General features: G+C 40.7%; 1 protein-coding gene across 6 annotated transcripts in view; it reads left to right on the top strand.

Annotated features, from left to right (window-relative positions):
- CNTNAP4 (contactin associated protein family member 4) overlaps positions 1 to 27,130 on the top strand; it is a 284,057-nt gene that overhangs the window by 34,954 nt on the left and 221,973 nt on the right. For all 6 annotated transcript variants that reach the window (XM_088830269.1, XM_088830270.1, XM_088830272.1 and 3 more), the window contains exon 2: positions 7,696 to 7,806. In XM_088830269.1, coding sequence (XP_088686395.1) covers positions 7,696 to 7,806 — 111 coding nt within the window. The remainder of the gene's footprint in view (positions 1 to 7,695; positions 7,807 to 27,130) is intronic.

The following is a 27,130-nucleotide window of genomic DNA, read 5'->3' as shown; positions in this document are numbered from 1 at the left end:
TATTGCACAGAGATTAAGAAAATTGATTTACTTTTATTAAAACCTGAACAGCTTTTACTTACTTATACAAATTATGAAATAAAGCCCTTTGTAAAATTAAATTAAATTACTTTCAATTAAGCTATATTAAAATGCTTTCAATATAGCTTGCATCTGTATTTGTAAGAGCCTATTGAGTATATTCATATACACAGTTTGCCAGAGATCTAATTTATCATTGTCTTTTTAATGACAATGGTAAGTTCTCTCACAGTAAGGAGTAAACAGTATCTTTTCTGAGATATTGGCTTGAAAGTTGTAGATTTGTGTGTCGTTGTGCGTGTGTGTGCATGCATGCACATGAAAATGTTTCAACAGAAAGCAGGTAATTTTTTCCCTTAGATTGTGTGTGTGTGTGCGCGCGCACGTGCTCAGTCACTCTGTCATGTCCAACTCTTTGAGACCCCAGGGACTGTAGCCCACCAGGCTCCTCTGTCCATGGGGATTCTCTAGGCAAGAGTACTGGAGTGGGTTGCCATGCCCCTTCCAGTGTGAATGTATGTTCTAAAATAATTATGTATGTATAGTAATAAATATGTATAGATATGTATGAAAAGTGAAAGTCAAGTCGCTCAGTTGTGTCTGACTCTTTGCGACCCCGTGGGACTGTAGCCCACCAGGCTCCTCCGTCCATGGGATTCTCCAGGCAAGAATGCTGGAATATTCTAATATAATTCTCTAAAAATGTGAAATCAAAACAAAACAAAAATATGAAAAAAATTTTAAAAATTCTGTAATTACAAAAAGACAAAATTATAATAGTTATACATTTCTCACTATATATCAAGTTTAATGTGGAAATTCTAATATGACTATTAAAAGTTGTACAAAGAGTAATATAATTTTGAAAAAGCATAGAGTAGTAAGAGTGATGTTTGTTTCTTCCTCTGATAGATAAAAACACAAATTAACCAAACATAACTTGCTACCCTTTTGATTTGTAGAAACCTTCCCCCTTGATGACAGTGTTTTTAAATTTCACTGGTGATTGAAGTCTTTCACCCTCTTCTGTGCCCCTTTTGGGCTTCCCTGGTGGTTCAGTGGTAAAGAATCCTCCTACCAGTGCAACAGATGCAGGTTCAATCCTGGGTCAGGAAGATCCTCTGGAGAAGGAAATGGCAACCCGCTCCAGTATTCTAGCTTGGGAAATCCCATGGACAGAGGAGCCTGGTGGGCTACAGTCCATGGAGTCGCAAAGAGCTGGACATGACTGAGCATATCCACAGATAAGTAATGCCATACGATATTTGTCTCAGGGAGACTTCAAGGGTTTCCCTGGTGGCTCAGATGGTAAACAATCTGCCTGCAATGCAGGAGACCTGGGTTCAGTTCCTGGGTTGGGAAGATCCCCTGGAGAAGGGAAAGTCTACCCACTCCAGTATTCTTGCCTGGGAAATCCCATGGACAGAGGAGCCTGGCGGGCCTCAGTCCATGGGGTCACGGAAGACTTGGATATGACTGAGTGACTGAGCACATGAAATTATACCACATATGTATGTAAAGTGAATAACATATGTCACATGTATTATAATATAAATATAATTTATATTTGTGAATACATGTATCTTAATACATATGTAATATGTGAATATAAAAATATTTACACATAAATACATAAGTCTATATTTCTGTGATTAAATGCCTACAGCTCCCCTCAGCTTGGAAACAGTATCCTCTCTCTCCAGTCTGTCTGTCTCTTCTGGCCACTGCTAGGCCCCAGCTCTTCCTCCCTCTTGCCTCACCTGGAGGCTGTGCCCTATGCCACTGCCTCCTTGGACTCTAGAGGTAGTGAGATAGGGTGCTTTCAAGAAGGAGGGGGGCCTTTGGGGGGCCCATCCCTGGGGCTTACCTAAGAAAGCCATATAGTAAGTCTATGCCATCAGTTAAACTTATGATTGATGGCCAACTTAGCATTTATACAGGATCGACTTGTATACACTATATACACACGTGCATTTTGTAGTACACATATGTATATTGTAATATATGTATGTCTTGCCTGTACATATATACATTATAGTTGTAAATATAATCATATAGTGAATGCCAAAGTATGCTCAAACTACCGCACAATTGCTCTCATCTCACACGCTAGTAAAGTCATGCTCAAAATTCTCCAAGCCAGGCTTCAGCAATATGTGAACTTCCAGATGTTCAAGCAGGTTTTAGAAAAGGCAGAGGCACCAGAGATCAAGTTGCCAACATCCGCTGGATCATGGAGAAAGCAAGAGAGTTCCAGAAAAACATCTATTTCTGCTTCATTGACTATGCCAAAGCCTTTGACTGTGTGGATCACAATAAACTGTGGAACATTCTGAAACAGATGGGAATACCAGACCACCTGACCTGCCTCTTGAGAAACCTGTATGCAGGTCAGGAAGCAACTGTTAGAACTGGACATGGAACAACAGACTGGTTCCAAATAGGAAAAGGAGTACGTCAAGGTTGTATATTGTCACCCTGCTTATTTAACTTATATGCAGAGTACGTCATGAGGAATGCTGGGCTGGAAGAAGCACAAACTGGAATCAAGATTGCTGGGAGAAATATCAATAACCTCAGATATGCAGATGACACCACCCTTATGGCAGAAAGTGAAGAGGAACTCAAAAGCCTCTTGATGAAAGTGAAAGAGGAGAGTGAAAAGGTTGACTTGAAGCTCAACATTCAGAAAACAAAGATCATGGCATCAGGTCCCATCACTTCTTGGGAAATAGATGGGGAAACAGTGGAAACAGTGTCAGACTTAATTTTTTTGGGCTCCAAAATCGCTTCAGATGCTGATTGCAGCCATGAAATTAAAAGACGCTTACTCCTTGGAAGGAAAGTTATGACCAACCTAGATAGTATATTAAAAAGCAGAGACTTTACTTTGCCAACTAAGGTCCATCTAGTCAAGGCTATGGTTTTTCCCGTTGTCATGTATGGATGTGAGAGTTGGACTGTGAAGAAAGCTGATCGCCGAAGAATTGATGCTTTTGAACTGTGGTGTTGGAGAAGACTCTTGAGAGTCCCTTGGACTGCAAGGAGATCCAACCAGTCCATTCTAGAGGAGATCAATCCTGGGTGTTCATTGGAGGGACTGATGCTAAAGCTGAAACTCCAATACTTTGGCCACCTCATGCGAAGAGTTGACTCACTGGAAAAGAGTCTGATGCTGGGAGGGATTGGGGGTGGGAGGAGAAGGGGACGACAGAGAATGAGATGGCTGGATGTCATCACCGACGCGATGGACATGAGTTTGAGTGAACTCTGGGAGTTGGTGATGGACAGGGAGGCCTGGCGTGCTGTGATTCATGGGGTCGCAAAGAGTCGGACACGACTGAGCGACTGAACTGAACTGATTATATGCATAATTGTATATCTATAATAATTGCATGACACTTTAGTATAACTATACTGTGCTATATATTATGCATATATATGCTTATATACATATGTATATAAGTACAAATATCTTACATATACATATTAGATGTATATAATTCATTATGTTACTAACATATAAGTATATGCATAGTACATATAGTATATATAGTATATATGTACATATATTACATATGTACTTGGTGAGGGAACCAGATATTAGGATGATCTGATGTAGTATTTAAATATATCATGGTCTCATCACAAGGAGATGAGCAAATTAACCAAATTCTGTGTCTCAATTTTACCTCATTTGTAAAATAGTATTAGTATCTCAAAAAGGAATGGTAAAAATTGGTAGATTCTCTGAAAAAAGGATAGACTACCCACTCCAGTATTCTTGGGCTTCCCTTGTGGCTCAGCTGGTAAAGAATCCGTCTGCAATGCTGGAGACCTGGGTTCGATCCTGGGTTAGGAAGATCCCCTGGAGAAGGGAAAGTCTACCCACTCCAGTATTCTGGCCTGGAGAATTCCGTGGGCTATATAGTCCATGGGGTCCCAAAGAGTCTGACAGAACTGAGCGACTTTCACTTTACTTCACACATGAAACTGTTCTAAGTTCTTAGCAGAGTGCTCACTGAACACGTGTGTTCATTATTATTAGTTCTATGTAAGGATAACTTTAGAATATTTTACTGCTAAACAAACATACCGCAGATTGTGGGGAACTGTATATACTCATGTAGCCACAACTCAGGCCGACAGCTAGAGCTTTAGCTAACACTGAAGTCCTCATCTATCCCCACCTACCCGCCCCCACCCCCGCTGATCCCTTTCCCATATCACGTGATTTCTCCCCACAAATGGAGTAAACACCCCTTCTCTTAATCTCATTCTTTTTAAGCTAAAAATAGAACAGTATTGATTCTCAATTTATAGTGGCAAAAACAAATGTGCAATAAATGTATGCCCTCTACAGTGATTGCACTAGAGAGTCATTTTACATCTGAAGCATGGAGTTGAATCTGCATAATTGATTGTGAATTGCAGTGAAACAGCCTAGCTTTTTTGGGTCACATTTATACCTGAATACTGATAGTGATTCACAGGTGATTAGTTTCGGTTGACACAACACCCACACATGCACACACCCCCTCATTTGTGGGCACAAACACATACATCATAGTTTTCACAGCATGCGGAAGCATTTTGGTTGTTGCTTGAGTGTAATCAGAATTTCCTTCAACACTTCATGGATTGTTACATCTTTTTATGTCTGCATTTCTTAAGACTTGAATTACAACTGGATTGACAGTGTCAGTGCTTAAGCCGATCAATAGACATGTAGGAACTCTGGACCAGTTATCAGTGTGTTTTAAGAGTTAAAGAATTTAGGGTGTGAAAGAAGAAAGAGTAGACTTTAAAATGAAAATGAGACAGTCTTTAAAAAATGAATGCTCAGTTCAGTTCAGTTCAGTTCAGTCGCTCAGTCGTGTCTGACTCTCCGCGACCCCATGAATCACAGCACACCAGGCCTCCCTGTCCATCACCAACTCCCGGAGTTCACTCAAACTCATGTCCACAGAGTCGGTGATGCCATCCAGCCATCTCATTCTCGGTTGTCCCCTTCTCCTCCCGCCCCCAACCTTTCCCAACATCAGAGTCTTTTCCAGTGAGTCAACTCGTCGCATGAGGTGGCCAAAGTATTGCAGTTTCAGCTTTAGCATCAGTCCTTCCAATGAACACCCAGGATCGATCTCCCTAGCATTCAAATGTTAAGTTGGTAAATTTTTACTAACCATTTATACTTTAACCTTTAACTTGAAGGAAAAGTGTATATTTCAAATAGCACTGCAGAAAAATATTGTAGTTTGAATATTTAAGCAATAAAACTGCTAATGACAGTTAAAAGAAACTATGTTCAAACTGCGTAGACTTCATAAAATTTCAGGTGAATCTATGTAATTCCTAGATTTATTTAAGTTAAAATGTTCATTGTTAATTAAAAAATTGTGACAATAATCCTGCATGGTTTTTAATTACCAACATATGTTAAATCCTAAATATAAGAGAAATATTATCTGGTAAGAGCAAAAATGGCTACAGCTTAGTAATTGTATAATATGAAAATCTAAAGACTGCATGAAGAGCTGACTCCTTTGAAAAGACCCTGATGCTGGGAAAGATTGAGGGCAGGAGGAGAAGGGGACGACAGAGGATGAGATGGCTGGATGGCATCACCCACTCAATGGACATGGGTTTGAGTAAACTCCAGGAGTTGGTGATGGACAGGGAGGCCTGGCGTGCTGCGATTCATGGGGTCGCAAAGAGTTGGACATGATTGAGCAACTGAACTGAAATACTGCATGAAATGAAGAGTTAACTGAATAAAATGTCAACATGAGACTATTCTTATACTTTTCCTTACTGTTTCTACCTTCCTTTTTATTGGCTATGTGACATACATAATAGAATAGATAATATGACATGTATGTATGTATTTCATATATACCCTTATATACCTATTGATATATACAAGTATGTATGTGAATGTAAAGGGCTTCCCTGGTGGCTCAGAGGTTAAAGCATCTGCCTCCAATGTGGGAGACCCGGGTTCGATCCCTGGGTCGGGAAGATCAACTGGAGAAGGAAACGGTAACCCACTCCTGTATTCTTGCCTGGAGAATCCCACGGATGGAGAAGCCTGGTAGGCTACAGTCCACGGGGTCGCAAAAAGTCGGACACGACTGAGCAACGGAACGGATACGGATGTGAATGTAAACACACACACACACACACACACATACCCTGCCTTCCTTCAGAAGTGACCACTGTCTTGAATTCTGTGCTTTTCATTTCTTTGTCTTTTAATAGTATTTTTCTCATCACATATGTCCCTAAATAATGTTTTATTTAGCTTCACTTGTTTTTAAGATTCTCAAAACTATCAACATATATTCTATGGTCTTCTATAGCATTTTTTCCATTAAAAATTTTATTTCTAAGATCCCACCTTTCTGTTTTTTTCTTTTGGTGTCTGCTGGTGTAGTTCCTTTTACTGCTGTATGTTATTCCATTGTGAAAAGTACTATGATTTATTTATCTTTCTTGATCAGTAAATGTTCAGATTGTCAATTTTTGCTGCTATGAGCATTGTTGCTAGAAATTGCTCGTGTATCCCTGTGAATAAATATGAGTTGCTCTAGGTTAATGCTCCCCAACGTTTTCCTGATGGGACACAATTAATACTAGTATTTGTATAACACCCCTATCATCGGGTGGCTCTGCTGAGGCGGACATACATATCAGTGGGGTCGATGGGCCATGGGAAGCAGAGGTTCAAACTGTGCAAGCTGATGATTCATTGCTTTTGTTACAGTCGATTCTCATGTTTACAGTCCCACTGGCAGGACATTGGAGCTTCTCTTGGCCCACAGTGTCTAGACCATCTGGTGTTGTCAGATGTATTGAGTCTTGCTGGCCTACTGTCCATAAAGTGAAAGTGAAAGTGAAGTCTCCCAATCATGTCCGACTCTGCAACCACTGGACTGTGGCCCACCAGGTTCCTCCCTCCATGGGATTTTCCAGGCAAGAATACTGGAGTGAGTTGCCATTTCCTTCTCCAGGGGATCTTCCTGACCCGGGGATCAAACCCGGGTCTCCCGCACTGCAGGCAGACGCTTTACAGCCTGAGCCTCCAGGGAAACTCTGTAAAATAGTATCTAATTGTAGTGTTAATTTATGCTTTGAGTTTGAGCATCATTTTAAAGTGGTTCTGTGCTGTGAACTCTCTGGTCTGGTTCTGTGTCATTTTTTCCTAGTGTGTTTTCTAACTGATTTGAAAGGAGTTTTTGTTTCTCCTTATTTTTTGTTTTGTTTTCCTTCATTTGCAACACTAATTGTAAACTGTTCGGGGAATACTTTCTTCATGTTGTGATACTTCTCTTCACCTCACATGTCTTTTGACAGCTCTAAGTTCTTAATTTTAATGTAGTTAAATAATATACACTTATTTGTGTAAATTGGGTATACTGATGAGATATTTTTGTTTCTTGTTTAAGTAAACTGTTTCTACCTCAAAATACTATTTTGTAATTTCTATGTAGTTTTCCTTCTCCATTTCCATATTCTCCTGTCTTTAAATTCTTTTTCTCTTATGGAGTGTTTACTATATATAAGCAGTGGGCATATTGTTGGGTTTATTTGTTTTATTTTCTTTATTTATCTATTGAGTCCAAGTAACCTGTCAGCAGGCTACTAACCTGAGTGTGGAATTCTTCCTCTTGGCAGATAATTGTGATGACCCTCTGGTGTCTACCTTGTCTCAAGCCTCATTCAGCAGTTCTTCCGAGCTCTCTAGCAGTCATGGTCCTGGGTTTGCAAGGCTAAACCGAAGAGATGGTAAGTCTGCTTTTTCTGCTCTGATTGGTTCATGATGAATCTCATTCATCTTCCATTCTCTTTTAGTAAAATCATTGTTAAGTGAACATTGTAAAAGGAAGTAAATTATAAAAGAAGTTAATTTCTAAATAAGCAAATGGCAGAAACTGATGGGTTGTACATGACATTTGGGATTGGTCCTGGCATGGCAAAGGGATGTACCTATTTCAAAATCTTGCATCATCGTTTTAGCACCCAAAGAATTGAATTCCCTCAATCTGGTGATTTTTTTAAATGTATCTTATAAAATAAACTTTTCTTTAAAATTTTTATTTTTAATTGAAATATAGTTGATGTACTGTACAATTTTAGTTTCAGGTGTACAGTGTATTGGGTTGACATTGAAATACACTTTGAAGTGATCATCATGTTAAGTCTAGTAACCAAAGATATTACAGTATTATTAACCATATTCCCTATTGCTGTATATTATATCCTATGACTTATTTATTTTATAAATGGAATTTTGTACCTCCTAATTCCCTTCACCTATATTATTCATTCCCTCAACCTTCCATTCCTTCTGTGGCATCCACCTCTTTCTTTTCCGTCTCTATGGGTCTGATTTCATTGTTTGTTTTATGGATTCCAGATATAAGTGCAGTCATACAGTTTTGTCTTTGACTTATTTCACTTAGCATAATGCCCTCTCGATTCATCTAAGTTATCACAAATGGTAAGATTTCGCTTTTTAATGAAAAAGAAATATTCCATTGTTTATGTATAGACTGCATCTTCTTCACTCACTCATCTACACAGGACACTTTGGCTGCTTCCATTGCTTGGCTGTCGTAAGTAATGCTGCAGTGAACATAGGACGGCATATATCTTTTCCATGCTTTTATTTTCTTGGGGTAAATACCCAGAAGCGAAGTTGCTGGACTTTATGGAAGCTCTGTTTTTAATTTTTGGAGGGACCGCAATGCTGCTATCCATAGTAGCTGCACCAGTTAGCAATTCCACCAAGGGTTCCCTTTCCTCTGCATCTTCCCTAACACTTGTTACTGATAGTTGTGATGGCTTGCCTTTTGGATTACAGCCACTCTGACAGGTGTGAGGTATACTTCACTGTGGTTTTTATTTGAATTTTCCTGGTGATGAGTGATGTTGAGGCATGCTGTGGCTGGGCCCGCTACTGTGGGTGAGCTGGCAGGGGGGGCTGACCCCCACCTGGCTGGCTGTGTGACCTGGTGGCGCATGCCTGTTGTGGACCCACTGGTGGATGTTGTTATCATGCGCATGTGCTCAGTTGTGTCTGACTCTCGTGACCCCAGGGACTGTATCCCGCCAGGCTCTTCTGTCCATGGGATTTCCCAGGCAAGAATACTGCAGTAGGTTGCCATTTCCTCCTCCAGGGTATCTTCCTGACCCAGGGATTGAACCCTTATCTCTTGCATCTCCTGTACTGGCAGGTGGATTCTTTACCATTGTGCCACCTGGGAAGCCTGGATGTTGGTGCTTCCTGGCACTAATAGGCTAGGGAGAGGATTCCAAAATGGCACTTGCCACTGCTGGTGTCAGCTCAGTAGAAGGAGATTGCAAGAATAGCCACCAGTGTCTCATTACCCAGGGGAGTCTCAGCTGCCTCTTGTCTCTGTGGGAGGCTCTGAAAAGGCATTAACTGAGTTTGACCCAAGTGCCTTTCAAACTACTGCCTCTCCACTGGGACTTTGCATATGTGAGATTTTGCACACATCCTCTAAGAGTGCAGTCTCTGTTGTCCATAGCCCTCTGGCTCTTCCAAACTTATGCCCTGTTGCTTTTCAAAGCTTGCTTTCTGGGGCCTCATCTTTTCTGTGCAGGATTCCTGGGCCGAGAGCCCTATATGTGGCTTGGACACCATGCCCCTCATGGAGGACCTCTGTGACTATGATTTCCCTCGTGTTTGTGGGTCACTGATCCTGGGCTGGGGGGTCCCAACTAGGTTGCATCTCTGTCCTTCCTGCCTGTCTTGTTGTTGCTTTTTCTTTATGCTTTTAGTTGTGTAAAATCTTTTCTGCTTGTCTTCAGGTCATTCTCATAGATAGTTACTCTCTAAGTAGTTTAATTTTGATGCACGCATGGGAGGAGGTGAGTTCAGAGTTTCCCTACTCCTCCATCTTGATCCTAAAGTACACTTTTCTACAACAATATACAATCATTATGTATACAGTAGCCATGAAAATGTAACTGATCCTCTGTTTTAAGATAAGAAGGAAGTTTGCAAGAAGCGATTTTAAAAGTTGCTAGTTATATATGAAAGCATTCCCCCTAAGATCAGGAACAAGACAAGGGTGCCCACGTTATTTAAGGGTGTCCTATTATTTAATAGGGTGTCCACTATTACTCAACATAGTTCTGGAAGTCCTAGCTACAGCAATCAGAGAAGAAAAAGAAATCAAAGGACTCTAGATTGGAAAAAAAGAAATAAAGCCCTCACTGCAGATGACATGATACTGTACATAGAAAACCCTAAAGATAGTATCAGAAAATTACTAGAGCTAATCAGTGAATTTAGCAAAGTTGCCGGATACAAAGTCAATACACAGAAATCACTTGAATTTCTATATACTAATAAGAAAGAGAAACTAAGGCATCAATCCCATTTACCATTGCAACAAAAAGAATTAAATATCTAGGAATAAACTTACCTTAGGAGAAAAAGAACAATACACAGAAAATTATAAGACAGTAATGAAAGAAATCAAAGATGACATAAACAGATGGAGTGATAGTCCATGTTCCTGGGTAGGAAGAATCAATATTGTGAAAATGACTATACTACCAAACGCAATCTACAGATCCAGTGCGATCCCTATCAAATTACCAATGACACTTTTCACAGAACTAAAACAAAAAATTTCACAATTCATATGGAAACACAGAAAACCCTGGATAGCCAAATAATCTTGAGAAAGAAGAATGGAACTGGAGGAATCAACCTTCCTGACTTCAGATTATACTACAAAGCTACAGTCATCAAGACAGTATGGTACTGGCACAAAAACAGAAATACAGGCCAATGGAACAAGATAGAAAGCCCAGAAATAAACCCAGGCACCTTTGGGTACCTTATTTTGGACAAAATGGGGCAAAGACAGCCTCTTCAGTAAATGGTGCTGGGAAAACTAGATAGCTACATGTATAAGAATGAAATTAGAACACTTTCTAACACCATACACAAAGATAAACTCAAAATGGATTAAAGACCTAAATGTAAGACCAGAAGCTATAAAACTCTTAGAGGAAAACATAGGCAGAACATTCAATGACATAAATCAAGGCAAGATCCTCTATGACCCACCTCCTAGAGTAATGGAAATAAAAACAAAAGTAAACAAGTGGGACCTGATTAAACTTAAAAGCTTTTACACAGCAAAGGAAACTATAAGCAAGGTGAAAAGCCAACCTTCAGAATGGGAGAAAATAATAGCAAGTGAAACAACCGACAAAAGATTAATTTCCAAAATATACAAGCAGCTCATACAACTCAATATCAGAAAAACAAACAACCCAATCAAAAAGTGGGAAAAAGACCTAAACAGACATTTCTTCAAAGAAGACATACAAATGGCTAACAAATACATAAAAAGATGCTCAACATTGCTCATTATTACAGAAATGCAAATCAAAACTATCACCTCACACCAGTCAGCTATCACCTCACACTAGTGAGATATGTCCCACTGGTCAGAATGGCCGTCATCAAAAAGTCTACAAACAATAAATGCTGGAGGGGGTGTGGAGAAAAGGGAATGCTCTTATACTGTTGGTGGGAATGTAAATTGATACAACCACTGTGGAAGATGGTATGAAGATTCCTTAAAAAACTAGGAATAAAAGCACCATATGAGGCATATACCCTGAGGAAACCAAAATTGAAAGAGACATATGTATCCCATTGTTCACTGCAGCACTATTGACAATAGCTAGGACATGGAAGCAACTTAGATGTCCATCAGTAGATGGATGGATAAAGAAGTTGTGGCACAAATGCACAATGGAATATTCAGTTCAGTTCAGTTCAGTTGCTCAGTTGTGTCTGACTCTGCGACCCCATGAACTGCAGCATGCCAGGCCTCCCTGTCCATCACCAACTCCCGGAGTTCACTCAAACCCACCTCCATCGGGTTCGTGATGCCATCCAGCCATCTCATTCTCTGTCGTCCCCTTCTCCTCCTGCCCCCAATCCCTCCCAGCATCAGAGTCTTTTCCAGTGAGTCAACTCTTCGCGTGAGGTGGTCAAAGTATTGGAGTTTCAGCTTTAGCATCAGTCCTTCCAATGACCACCCAGGACTGATCTTTAGAATGGACTGGTTGGATCTCCTTGCAATCCAAGGGACTCTCAAGAGTCTTCTCCAATACCACAGTTCAAAAGCATCAATTCTTCGGGGCTCAGCTTTCTTCACTGTCCAACTCTCACGTCCATCCATGACCACTGGAGAAACTATAGCCTTGACTAGATGGACCTTTGTTGGCAAAGTAATGTCTCTGCTTTTTAATATGCTGTCTAGGTTGGTCATTACTTTCCTTCCAAGGAGTAAGCATCTTTTAATTTCATGGCTTCAATCACCATCTGCAGTGATTTTGGAATATTCAGTTCAGTTCAGTTCAGTCGCTGAGTTGTGTCCGACTCTTTGCAACCCCATGAATCACAGCGCGCCAGGCCTCCCTGTCCATCACCAACTCCCGGAGTTCACACAAACTCATGTCCATCGAGTCGGTGTTGCCATCCAGCCATCTCATTCTCTGTCGTCCCCTTCTCCTCCCACCCCCAATCCTTCCCAGCATCAGAGTCTTTTCCAGTGAGTCAACTCGTCGCATGAGGTGGCCAAAGTATTGGAGTTTCAGCTTTAGCATCAGTCCTTCCAATAAGCATCTAGGATTGATCACCTTTAATTTGGAATATTACTCAGCCATAAAAAGGAATGCCTTTGAGTCAGTTCTAATGAGGTGGATGAACCTAGAACCTATTATACAGAGTGAAGTAAGTCAGAAAGAGAAAGATAAATATCGCATTCTAATGCATATATTCCGTTCCGTTCCATCGCTCAGTCGTGTCCGACTCTCTGCGACCCCGTGGACTGTAGCCTACCAGGCTTCTCCGTCCATGGGATTCTCCAGGCAAGAATACTGGAGTGGGTTACCATTTCCTTCTCCAGGGGATCTTCCCAACCCAGGGATCGAACCCGGGTCTCCCGCATTGGAGGCAGACGCTTTAACCTCTGAGCCACCAGGGAAGCCCAATGCATATATATGGAATCTAGAAAAATGGTGCTGAAGAATTTACAGGGCAGCAGTGGAGAAACAGACATAGAGAATAGACTTACGGACGTGGGGAGAGGGGAGAAGAGAGGGTGAGATGTTCAAAAGAGTAACATGGAAACTGTAAAGCAATTATCCTTCAATAAAAAAGTTGTTAGTTGTTTAAAAATAGTCATCCCTAAATTTATTTAATTCTCAATGTGAATGACATGATTTTCTCTTCTGTTGAGGAACAGGAAGTTAATAAGATTTCATGCTCCTTTAGGAATACTTAGTTCATATTGTTGACTATCTGTTAGGTAGGTTGTGTTTGATTGCTTGAGTATGTTTCAAGAAAAGTGTAGACAGTTAAGGGAATTTCAAAACTCTATGGACTTAAAGACAGAGCATCATTGTTATCCCTTCCTGTTTACTAAGACAAAATCCATCTGCTCATGCGTTCTATGGAAAAATAATTAGCAATACTAACCAAAAAATACTGTTAACAATCATAAAAAAGACATCAACATCATATATTAGTAAAACTGTGATTCAGTCATTTCTAATTCCCTTCTCACATGCCGTATCAGCCACATCTTTTTTTCAGCTTTTAGTTATTCTAGTGAGTATATAGTGAAAGTGAAGTGAAAGTGAAAGTTATGTCTGACTCTTTGCGACCCCACGTACTAAACAGTCCCTGGAATTCTCCAGCCAGAATACTGGAGTTGGTAGTCTTTCTCTTCTCCAGGGGATCTTCCCGACCCAGGGATTGAACTGGGGTCTCCTGCATTGCAGGCGGATTCTTTACCAAATAAACTGTAGAAACCCTCTGGGTATATAATGGCTTCTTATACTGTGGGGTTTTACAAATTAATTATTATTTATTTTTGGTTGCGCTGGGTCTTTGTTGCTGCATGCAGTGTTCTTGCCTGGAGAATCCCAGGGATGGGGGAGCCTGGTGGGCTTCCGTCTGTGGGGTCACACAGAGTCGGACATGACTGAAGTGACTTAGCAGCAGCAGCAGCAGGCTTTCTGTAGTTGTAGAAAGCGGGATCTACTCTCCAGCTGCAGTGTGTAGGCTCCTCATTGTGGTGGCTTCTCTTGTTGCAGAGCACAGGCTGTGGAGCACGGGCTCAGTAGTTTTTGTGCATGGGCTTAGTTGCCCCACAGCATGTGGAATCTTCCTGGACCAGGGATTGAACGTGTGCCCCCTTCTTTGGCAGGTGGAGTTTTAATTGCTGGACCACCAGGGAAGTCCTCAGCCGCTTCTAAGTTTACTGGTTGATCTTATTCTTTGTGCTATTGTTTAATGTTTGAGTATGTTGAACACTGGACAGAACAAATAGATTGTGTGTTTTGCTATATGATACGTTTTATAAATACCTAACACTGCAGCGTGAGTTTGAGTTTACTCAAAAATTTTTATCTGATATTATTTGATACATTCCTCTATGTGTGTTTCTTTTTTATTGGGTACAATTGCCATAACTGTGTGTTTCCTAGTGTGAGACTATCATTGGGGAGTAATAACTGAGATCCTTGTATTACTCAGTTTACAAGGAGAACTTTGTGGGCTTTGAATACTTTTGTGTAGATAATTCTTGCTGTTACTTTTTTTTGCCTTATAGTGAAAGTTACTATCACACTGGGCTATTTCTCTTGTTTTCAATTCTGAATCCCTTACTACAGGCAAGTGGGCTTTCCTCGCCCCTAAGGGAGTTGGTCCAGATTCTGAGCCAATGGTCCCTCCTGTGAGAATGCTGCCATCACAACACTGACCTTAGAATGAAATTTCTATCTTGTACTTCTTTTTAAAAGTAAAGCAGTTTAACATTTACTATCACTCCATTTGATTAATAAAATAATTCACAGGATTTGGCCCATGAAAAGAGATGCAGAATTTAATGTAACTACTTATCTTTATTTCACTTGTTGGGGTTCAATAAATCATACACATTCTCTCTATGTGTGTGTGTGTGTGTGTATATGATGTGTTATTTGTTGAATCAAATCACATTTTTTCATTAATTTATATACTCTTCGGGAATCTCCATCAGTAGGACTCATTTTCATTCTTAATTCGTTTCTATGGCTCTTGGTAAAACACAATATTAAACTTCATGAATCTCATTTGCATGTTAATGAAATAGAGAAACAAAACAGGATCATTTTAATTATCTTTTGCTGGTTGTCAGCCTACTTGATTACATTTTTTCTTTTTTATTTCGTTTTTCTTTTTTTTTTTCCTATTAATTACATGAAGTGCTCACAAAGGAATATCAGATTTTGAGTGATTTATTAAAGGCTATATATTATACTAGTATGGCAGCATTCCTTGTAGTATTTAAATCAGGCTGTGGAAGGGTGTTCAGCTAAGTTGGCAAGTAAGTATAAATGAAATCAGCTAATAAAGATCCTAGTATCCTAGAAACCCAGATGGAGTGACCTCTTTGCTATGGAGTCTGGAAAACTTAGGGCTAAAGAACAGACAAGCAAGAAATGAGAAATCAAGCTCAACAACCCACAGCGTTCCATCTATGAGATAAGTAAGACGTGCTCTGGGTAACACTGTGATAATGACTAGGCCCTGTAATGTGGAAAGGAGATCAGAAAAAGTCTACTATTAAATGGAATTATTCCATTTCTACCAGTAGGGAAGAAGAAAAATGTACTTTCCTTGAGGTCTGTTAATTTTGCCACTTAATTCTATTGTGCGTTGAAATGTGTCCTTCAAAAGAATGTGTTCACTTCTTAACCCTGATTCCTATGAATGTGCCCTCCTTTAGACTTAGAGTCTTTGTAGATGTAATCAGGATCAGGTCATAATGGACTAGTGTGTGTGCGTGCTCAGTCGCTCAGTCGTGCCCGACTCTTTGCTTCCCCACGGACTGTAGCCCTCCAGGCTCCTCTGTCCATGGGATTCTCCAGGCAAGAATACTGGAGTGGGTTGCCATGCCCTTCTCCAGGGATTGAACCTGTATATCCTGAGTCTTCTGCAGCACAGGTGGATTCTTTACCACTGAGCCACTGGGATTAGGCTGAACCCTAAATCGAATGACTTGCAAAGAGTTGGACATGATTTAGCAACTGAACAACAGAAACAAGAATCCAATGACTGGTGTTCTTCTAAAAGAAAAGAGATCTACAGGAACACGGAGACAGAGGGAAGAATTCCCTGAGAAGACAGAAGCAGAAATTGGGACGACATAGCTACAAACCAAGAAATATCAATTATTGCCAGCAAACTCCAGCAGGGAGGGTTTTTCTCCGAAGCCCACAGAGGGAGCATGGCCCTGCTGATGCCTGTTTTGGACTTCTAACCTCCAAAGCTGTGAGAGAGTTAATTTTATTCTCTAAAAGCTGTGCACCTAGTGATACTTTGTTATAGCAGCCTGGGAGGCAGGTACAAATGCCCCGAGGAAGTGACGTCTTCTCCATGTTTCTTTTGCACTGGAAGATGCTTCTCGATTTGAACCTGACAGATTTCACAGCTCAGAGACATGTGATCCAAACTTAACCCTAAACCACACAAACAAAAAAGCACTAATCACTACTTTATTGGCTTTGTAATGGAATTTAATCTCTCTGCCCTTATATACTATTCCCATTGTTACAGTTTCAGTGTAGGTTGAATTATTAATACATTTGGCACCTGAAAATTTTGCCATCATCAGTGTATAGTTCAGACAGGTTCTAGTGTGCCATTCAATGGTCCAAGTGTGTTCTTAGGACAGGACATAAAGAGGTCATATGTATAGAACTGTTTCTGAAGTTGCTGCTGCTGCTAAGTTGCTTCAGTCGTGTCCAACTCTGTGTGATCCCATGGATGGCAGCCCACCAGGCTCCCCCATCCCTGGGATTCTCCAGGCAAGAACACTGGAGTGGGTTGCCATTTCCTTCTCCAATGTATGAAAGTGAAAAGTGAAAGTGAAGTCGCTCAGTCGTGTCCCACTCAGCGGCCCCATGGACTACAGCCCATCGGGCTCCTCCATCCCTGGGATTCTCCAGGCAAGTGTATTGGAGTGGGTTGCCATTGCCTTCTCTGACTGAAGTTGCAGTAGAATCTAAATAAATGTATTTATTTTCATGTACTTGGGAAACCTTGGAAATGGGTTATAGCAAACTTACGTGCTCGTATAAGGCTTCCCAGGTGGCTCAGTGGTCAAGAATCCACCTGCCAATACAAGAGATCCAGAAGACGTGGGTTTGATGCCTGGGTCAGGAAGATACCCTAGAGGAGGAAATGGCAACCCACTCCAGTATTCTTGTGTGGAAAATCCCATGGACAGAGGAGCCTGGCACGTTACAGTTAATGGTGTCATAAAGAGTCAGACACAACTTAGTGACTGATCATGCGCTTGTAAAAGCAGTAAATAAAATGATCGTACAGAGCAAAAATAGAATATTTGTATGTGTGAATGTAAACAGGAGTATGTACAGCAGGTTGCCTCCATACGTAACAAATACTGTGAGTTTTCTCTCATCTATTCTGTAAGATCAAAATATTTCCTCTTTTGCTCGAAAGTGGAATATTTGTCTCTATTTTCCCATTGTCTATTTTATTTATCCACAGCTAAGTCCTCTAAATGCTTGTAAAGCAATGCTTTCTTCATGCCTGTAGGGTTTGCTATTAAAACCAAGCATCTATCTGTAGAGAAATGAGCATATTTAGTTAGTGAACAGAGGGAACTCTGGTTCTGGATGTACCTCTAGTGAGAAAAGTGACAACATTCTATACAGAATTATTTGGCAGTTCATACTGCTCTAAATCATTGTGCTTGTTTGCATGTAACTATTATGCTTACATTAAAATCCCATAGATAAGTTCCCAAGGTATGCCTGGTGCAAGTCAGTTGCTTGAGGACAGTTGAGGTGAATGTTTCTTGCTGTTAAGCATATTGCATAATATCATTCAAAATGCTCACATTTAAAATGAAAATATGTTCAATAGCCAATACCTTATGAGGAAAAGAATAAGAGACAAATTTGGTATGGGACTGAAAAAACTCGAGCCTCAGGAAAGGAGAGCCTCCTTGGCCAGGTGGGTGCAGGTCTGAAACAGGCCTGATGGTCCCCAGGATCAGAGGTGGGCCGGGTGAGCCTCACCGACCAAGTGTAGAGCATTGACTACATTGAGGACAGTGTGTTCTTGAAGAGGTGGTTAAAGAACAAGTGATGTCAGCAGTTTGTTTGCTTCTGTGTCAACTGCTTCCCCCTACACCCGGGACGGATGTGTCTGAGTTAGCCCTTAACACCGAAGAGTTTCCTGAATTGCAAGGGTCCCGAGTCTCCATGCTGAGTCAGGCTGTAAGTACACAGTTCTGCACTGTTTTTCTGTCTTGCCCTAACTGATCTGAGATTAGGAGATGTACAGTTCCTAATGTTGGGATGAGAGACTTAGCCCTGACAAAACCCCCCAGGGATTCAGATCCCTGCGAGTCACCCCTGTGGTCACAGGACACAAGCTCCTATCCAGCACACCTGAACTCAGCCTCCTGCTCTGCTTCTCTGCTTTGTACTTGTGGGGGTCACAACATTTTAGGTGAGGGATGAACACTTTAGTGTTAGACTTATCTGGATCGATTCACTGTTCCTGGGTTTAAATCATTACTACTTCTTACTTTTTCTTTTTTTAAGATGGAAGAGATATTTAATCTCTATGCTTAAACTCCCTAGTTTTCTTCTGGAAGAATAGGGATAATGCTGAAATGGTTTTCGGTTTATTGAAAATGATCACAGCGCTGTGGTATGGCCACAAGAATTACTAAAGCATGGTCCCAAGAGAATTTGAACAGTTTCAGAGCATGTCCTGCCAATTAACCTCACTTCAGCAAACCTCACGGGACCAGATATATACATTAACTGTTATAAAGGTAATCTCAGAAAACTCAGGCTTCCACAAAACCTCTGGCGAAAGAGTATTTTTATTCTTGATTGATTCTAGAACAGAGCAGGGTCAAAGAATTGCATTTTATATGTTCATTATTAGCTTGAAGTAAAGATAAAATGTTTTCATACATCCTTAGTCAATATCTGTGAACTAGGGTATTCTGGTGGTTTTATTTTAAATATTTAGAAATTGAAAGTTGGTTTAAGAAGTTAAAATAATACTAGCACTTTGATAAAGGTTTGGAAAATGAAATTCTAGATCAGTTTTATGGTCAGTGGTGTGTCATGTATTTATATAGATTGTGTTTTGTGTACTGGCTTTGAGAAGGTGAAATAAAGATGAGTGAATATTTACATCTAATTTCTTGATATGCCTATGTCCTCTATTCATTAAAGAATCAGAGAATTTGCTGTCATGTCTGGGATTAATGTGCAATCACTTCTGTTCTTCTCTCAGTTCATATGATTTACCCCCAGAGGTGACTGTCCTCCTGGCCACTTCGCTCTTCCTTCCTTTGGGTGTCTCTCTCTCTTCTGATCCCCCTTACTTAGGAACATGTTCTACCATCTTCCAATCTCTGGCCAGTGTCTTGATACTCCCTCCATCTTACCCTTTATCGTCCTGATCTGTCCTGTAGCACAGTTTCTTCAGCTCTAAGTCAGTCTGATAATGTAATCCCAGTGAATGTACCACTTCCCTAAGTAATTTACAGAGATAAAAAATGCTGGTTTTGCATCTTTCTAAATTCCATATATATGTGTTAGTATATTGTACTGGTGTTTTTCTTTCTGGCTTACTTCACTCTGTATAATAGGCTCTAGTTTCATCCACCTTATTAGAACTGGTTCAAATGCATTCTTTTTAATGGCTGAGTAATACTCCATTGTGTATATGTGAAACGAATCACCAGTTCAGGGTCGATGCATGTTACAGGATGCTCGGGGCTGGTATGCGGGGATGACCCAGAGGGAGGATAAGGGGAGGAGAGAGGTGGGAGGAGGGTTCGGGAGGGGTAACTCATGTACACCCGGGGCGGATTCATGTCAGTGTATGGCAAAACCAACCAATATAATATTGTAAAATAATTAGCCTCCAATAAAAATTTAAAAAAAAATGCTGGTTTTGCTGGATCATATGGCAGTTCTATTTCCAGTTTTTTGAGGAACCTCCACACTGTTCTCCATAGTGGCTGTACTAGTTTGCATTCCCACCAACAGTGTAAGAGGGTTCCCTTCTCTCCACACCCTCTCCAGCATTTATTGCATGTAGACTTTTGGATAGCAGCCATTCTGACTGGTGTGAAATGGTATCTCATTGTGGTTTTGATTTGCATTTCTCTGATTATGAGGGATGTTGAGCATTTTTTCATGTGTTTGTTAGCCATCTTTATGTCTTCTTTGGAGAAATGTCTGTTTAGTTCTTTGGCCCATTTTTTGATTGGGTCGTTTATTTTTCTGGAATTGAGCTGCAGGAGCTGCTTATATATTTTGGAGATTAATCCGAGGAAACAAGAATTGAAAGAGACACATGTACTCCAGTGTTCATCACAGCACTGTTTATAATAGCCAGGACATGGAAGCAACCTAGATGTCCATCTGCAGACGAATGGATAAGAAAGCTTTGGTACATATACACAATGAAGTATTACTCAGCCATTAAAAAGAATGCATTTGAAGCAGTTTTAATGAGGTGGATGAAACTGGAGCCTATTATACAGAGTGAAGTAAGACAGAAAGAAACGCACCAATACAGTATACTAACACATATATATGGAATTTAGAAAGATGGAAATATAACCCTGTATACGAGACAGCAAAAGAGACACAGTTGTATCGAACAGTCTTTGGGACTTTGTGGGAGAGAGTGAGGGTGGGATGATTTGAGAGAATGACATTGAAACATGTATGTTGTCATATGTGAAACGAATCAGCAGTTCAGGGTCAATGCATGTTACAGGATACTCGGGGCTGGTGTGTGGGGATGACCAAGAGGGAGGATAAAGGGAGGAGGGAGGTGAGAGGGGGGTTCAGGAGGGGGAACTCATGTACACCTAGGGCGAATTCATGTCAATGTATGGCAAAACCAACCAATATAATATTGTAAAATAAAAAAATAAATAAATAAAGATAAAAAAAAATGCTGGTTTTGGAATCACAAAAACTAGGCTATCATACTAAATTGTGAGTGCAGTTGGGAAAATGATATTTCCTCTCTTTTTTCTCTGTAAATGTATGGAGTCAAATTTGGGGATCTCTAAAATCCAGTGACAATGTACTTTTTTTATTTGTAATATTCTGTAGGCAATGTCTCTTTTCCTTGTAACTCATTCTAATAATGGATATCTTCAAAGCATGTGAGTGAGTGACTTTGATGGCTTTTCAATAAGAAGGTAAGGGCAGAATCTTAAGGGAGACTGTCCTTCCAAGTCCCCTCAATTAGAAGGCACAGAATGTGCCTGGCTTAGGAGGTAGTCTTCAACTGTTATAAAATATAGGAATTCAAGTGATTAATATGAACCTATTGTAATTGACACAGGGGCTCAAATTTAGTCACTTTAAAATGCATCCATAAAGTAAAGTACACTTCTTTGTGTCTTTGTGTATGTCTAATATTCTTCACTCTGTAGAGGAGGAAAATTTCATATGTTGGTACAGTGAAATAATAGTGGGTGGTGTTTGGTTGAGTTCTCCCAAAAGTACACCCTGGACCAACGGTTGAGGTGCCAGTGGTTTATTAGGGGATAGTTCCCAGGAGAAAACAGTGAGGGAGTGTAAGAAGCTGGATAGGAAGGAGGAGAGAGCAATTTTAAGTGAAGTCCCACACACAGCCTAATCTTCCAGGAAACTCTGGATGGTAAAGTTTTATGTAAGGCTTTGTCTTACCTCCCATTAAAGGAACTGAGGCTAGCAAGGTGGCTTGCAGTGTGAATAATTTAGAACAGCTAGACTTAGCAGCAGCAGCAGCAGTGTCTAAACACCAGCTTTAGACAGTATGATAAAATGCAACAGACTAGCTGGCTTAAACAACAGACATTTTTTTCTCGCGGTTCTGGAAGCTGAAAAGTCCCAAATCAAGGTGTCAGCAGATTCTGTTCCTTGTTAGTAGCTTGCAGCAGCCACTGTCCTGCCATGTGCTCACACGGCCTTTCCTTGGTGCTTGCGTATTTGGGAAGGGAGAGAAAGATCTCTCTGTCTTCCTTATAAGGTGACTAATCCCATCATGGGGGTCCCACTCTAAAGACCTCATCTAAATCTAACTGCCTCTGAAAGGTGATACCAAATATCATCACACGGCGGGAGGTTGGGGGGTGGGTGGGAGGTGCGGGTTAATGGCTTCAACATATGAGTCTGGGGGCGGGGTGGGTCACAGCCCTTAAAAGCTGAATTTCTGTAAACTAGTGAACCAACTACAAAGTGTTAACTGCTTGGTGATATCTGAGGGAAACCAAGATAGCCAAGCCTTCAGGGTCAAAGATCCTGGAGAGAAAAGAAATACCATATAGTGAGCCTGACATTTTCAGGACCAAATAACAGAGCTTCAAAACGTAAAAAAACTGGACAGAAATAATAGGTGGAAAAAAAAAGAAACACTAAACATAGTGAGAGGTTTTTAATATCTCTCTTTCTTGGTAGCTTATATAGGAAGTATGCAAAAGACCAGTGGAAATACAGATTTTAACAACAAAGTTAACAAGTTTGAGAAAATATTTATGATAATGGTAGCATATATAAACCTCTACCTCCAACAACTGCAAAATATACATTCTTATCCAGAGTACCTAGAATATTTACTTAAATTTATTCTCGGCCATAAAAAATGCTTCAACAAATCTCAAAGGATTTAAATCATGCAGGGTAGGTGCCCTGGGTACAGTTGAATTAAGCTAGAAATCAATAATTAAAAAATACTTTAAAATCCAGAAAGGTGTGGAATTTAATTAATATGCTTCTCAAAAAGAAATCTCAATGGAAATGAGGGAACACTTAAACTCAACGGTAACAAAATACTATAGGTCAGAATTGTGAGGTGTAACTTAGGTCAAATTGATAGCCTTAATTGCACATATTAAAGAAGAAGGAAAGCTAAATATTTATGATCCATCCATTGCTTACTTCTTTAGTTTCTCAAGAAATTAGAAAAAGAACAACAGATTAAGCCCAAAGTAAGGAAAAGAAAAGGAATAAAAGTACATTAATTAATGAAATATAAAATATGTAGTATAGACTGTAAGACAGAAACATGATAAGAGGATATTTTAACAAGTGTCCTGCTAATAATTGTGAAAACTTAAATGAATTGAAAAAATTATTGGAAAACCACAACCTGAAAAATTGTCCCCAAGAAATAAAATATTTCTCTGTCAGATAAAGATAGTAAATCCATAATGCACACACTCCAACAGAGAAAACTTCAGGCTAAAATGAATTCATGTGTGAATTCTTCCAGGCACTTTTAAGGAAGCTACAACTCTAATCTTGCACATTCTGTTCCAGAGGACAGAAAAACAGTCAAAGTACTCCCCAACTCATTCTATGAGAGCAGCATAACCTTGATACCAAGCCATGTCAAGGACAAACAGGGAAGAAAAATTAAAAGCCACTCTCTCTCATGAATATAAATGTGAAATGCTATAAACAAAATATTAGCGTACATGTGTGAAGGCGGCTTGGCTTCAGCGTGAGAATGCATCTTCTCAGCTGGAGTGCACGTGTGTTCTGAGAGCATGGTGGGCTGCACAACCAGAAAAACAGGGAAAGCAGGGCCTGGAGCTTTCTTGACTGATCCATGAAGTATCTTGAGCATCTTACCTAGGAGAGGATGGAGTGGAAATGTGACAATAGCTAGCAATAGAAACCTATCTTTTTTTAAAGTTTTAATCGGAGGATGATTGCTTTACATTGTTGTGTTGATCTGTGCTGTACAGCAATGTGAATCAGCCACGCATATATGCCCTCCTTCTTGAACCTCCCTCCCATTGCCCCCGCCCGTCCCGCCCCTCTCTGTGGTCACAGAGCACCCGGTAGAGCTCCCTGTGTTATACAGCAACTCCCCACTAGCTATCTGTTTTACACATGGAAAGCCATAGTTTGTATTCACTTATATTAGGGTCTATCATAACTAAAGATGTGCTGTTCTGTATTGGACATCTCCTGGACAACACTTAACATCTTCTCAGCTCCACCTCCTTCTGCAACTGGGACCAAGTTCAGCTTCCCACAGGTGCAACAGGGTCTCCTCTTGTAGTTCCACTGACCTGTCACCTCCTGCCCTGTGGCTCCCCTGATGCTGGGAAGGGTCTGCTCCCAGGGAACCAGTGGGCACCATAAATCCTGGTGCAGGGCTCTGGGCGCTGTTGCCTGCCTGTGAGACTGACCTTGACCAACAGAGGAGAAGACCTGATGGGTGAAATCTTCCACCTTTGTCCTCAGGGTGGAAAGTTCTGAGCTGCATCTCATCAAAAGACTGCTTGGGAAAACGCCAAGCTTTTCATTTTATCCATACATTGTTTTCCTGATTTTGTTATTACCTGTCTGTGTTTTCTTGTATCTCTTTGAATTTCCTTAAGATGATTATTTTGAGTTCTTTGTTAGATGGGAGACCTTCATTTCTTTGGGGTTTAGTTACTGGATGTTTTTTGGTGTCTTTTGGTGGTCTCTCGTTTGCCTGCTTTTTCGGGGTCTATGTAACCTTGCACTGGTGTCTGTGCAGTTGAAGGAGCATCACTGGGCAGATTCCTGGGCAGGCAGGTTGGTCCCAGCCCGTGTCTGAGAGGGACCAGAGCCGAATCACAGGGCCACGTCCGGGTGGGCGTGCCTCGCTCCGCGGCCCTGCATGGGCGGGGCTGTTCCCTGTCTGCAGCCGCTGAGCTGACCATGTCCGTAACCCTAGGTGGGACTGAGCGGGCAGGGACTGGTGGCTGTCCTCGCCAGGCCACAGCTGAGGGCCTGAGGCCGGCTCACGGGGCCGCTTCAAGATCTGCAGCCACCCTGAGGGCGACAAGCTTGCTGTGGGGCGCGGTGGGTGTGTCTCCTGCCCGGCCTCCCCCACCGCAGCTTGGAGGGCCGGGGCTGAGCTACAAAGACTGTTTCAGAGTCTCCTTTTGGGTTAGAATCGGTGGGCCTCCCTCCAGGGACACCGTCAGCAAGTCTCCGGGTGGGTCCCTGGGCTCTGGGCCTGCCGCTGGATCCCAGAGCTCCCACCCAGGCACTTCTGTCCATGGAGGGCTGCGGAATTGTTGTTGATAAGAGGGTATATATGAGAGACTTCCTGTTCTGCCGTCTTATTGGCGTCGCGTCATGTTAGGCATCTGTCTAATAGTTCTGTAAATTAAAATCTGCTCCCATAAATTATCTCATTTGATTTTTGACTATAACCCGAAGGCTGCCCTGCAGATGTAATTCCACAAGAAAAGCGGTAGAAGAGTTACACGAATTTAGGACTTCTCTGTTTCTTCTCAAATACAACTTTATATCAGAGATTTTCTCCCTCAGTGGGGACTATTAGGTCCTTACAGGTCTAAGTTTAATTCGAAAGCTAGCCTAAGATCACATTCCAATGGTTTGATATTTGTTGTTTTTCTCCTATCTGGATACTAACAACAGAGAAGAAAAGGGGCACATTTACAGTTGAAGTATAATTGGCTACATAAAATCGAATTGACTTAATAGACTACATAAAAATATCTTGACTGTATAAAAACGAAAAACAAGATCAGAGACTCCGTGCCAAAATGAGAATGTTTATGTGGGTTTTTACAAAGCCTCATCTTTAACCTTGGCATTGTGCATGCCCTCCCTGAGTAAGCTGGTCCACTGCCAGGGCCACAAGAGGAGGCCTGTGCAGACACCGCCCACATTCGTGCTGGAGGAGAAACATGTCTAACAGTCTCCCATCTTGTATTTTCAACTGCTTGCTGGAATTTCCCAGCTGCCTGCTCGACGGCATGTCTTCCCCAAAAAGCTCGACATAAGACTTGTTAAATATATCATCTCTAAACCAGCTACTACTTGTAATTATTTTTCTTTTCTGGTTCCTGATGGTTATCTTATTCACCGTGGCTTAAAATTCTTAGAATCACCTTTTATTTCTCCCTTGATCCCTTTGCCTGAATTTGATAAATTCTTTCTCATACTCTTTTTTGGGGAGAGGGGTTTCCATTGCTACTACCCTAATGCAGTTTTTGGATTTCTAGCCAAGGTTATTTTAATAACCTTTCTATTTTGAAGTCATGCAACTTTGAGGCTTTCCTCAATAAAAAATAAAATTTAAACCAGTGTCATGACCTTGTTTTTTGCCTGCTTAAGATTTTCAACCTCCTTGCATGTATAGGTATTTCTGAATGTACTTTCCAAAATCTAGCTAATATTCTGAGTGATTGAGCAGATAATTTGGTAGTTTCAAGGAAAAAGGAATTAAAAAAATGCTTATAAACTTTTCACAAGTTAAACTGTAAGATTTTGTGAATTGTCTACAACTCACAGAGTGCAGGCATACCTCATTTTATTGTGTTTTGAAGATATTGTGTTTTTACAGATTTAAGGTTTGTGGCTGCTCTGTGTCACCCAAGTCTGTTACCATTTTTCAAGAGCGTTTGCTCACCTTGTGTTTCTGTGTCGCGTTTGGTAGTCTTCACTATGTTGCTAACTTTTTCATTATTATCATTGGTAATAATAATAATAATAATGGAGACTTGTGGTCAGTGATCTTGATGTTAGTACTATGACTCAGTGGAGACTCAGTGACGTTTATTCTTCAGCGATAAAGCTTTTTTAAGTTAAATATGTATATTTTAAAAGATGTGCCCTTGCACAGATCACAGTATAGTATAAGCATAACTTTTATATGCACTGGGAAACCAGAAAATTTGTTTGACTCATTTTATTGTGATATTTGCTTTATTATGTTGGTCTCTATTCCCCAGTATCTATGAGGCATGCCTGTATAGTTTCTCTTAACTAACCTATCTTTGCTTAATTTGTGTGTTATTACTCATATTTCTTCTACAAATCTAATAAATTTACAATATCATAAATACAGGGCTTCCTTGGTGGCTCAGATGGTAAAGAATCTGCCTACATTGCAGGAGTTCAGGGTTTGATCCCCGGGTTGGGAAGATCCTCTGGAGAAGGGAATGCCTACCCACTCCAGTATTCTTGCCTGGAGAATTCTATG

The sequence above is a fragment of the Moschus berezovskii genome, chromosome 22 (assembly GCF_049115385.1).
Source record: "Moschus berezovskii isolate FMDL1 chromosome 22, NW_MosBer_1.0, whole genome shotgun sequence".
Lineage (NCBI taxonomy): Eukaryota > Metazoa > Chordata > Mammalia > Artiodactyla > Moschidae > Moschus > Moschus berezovskii.
This window is presented reverse-complemented; position numbering and strand designations above follow the sequence as displayed.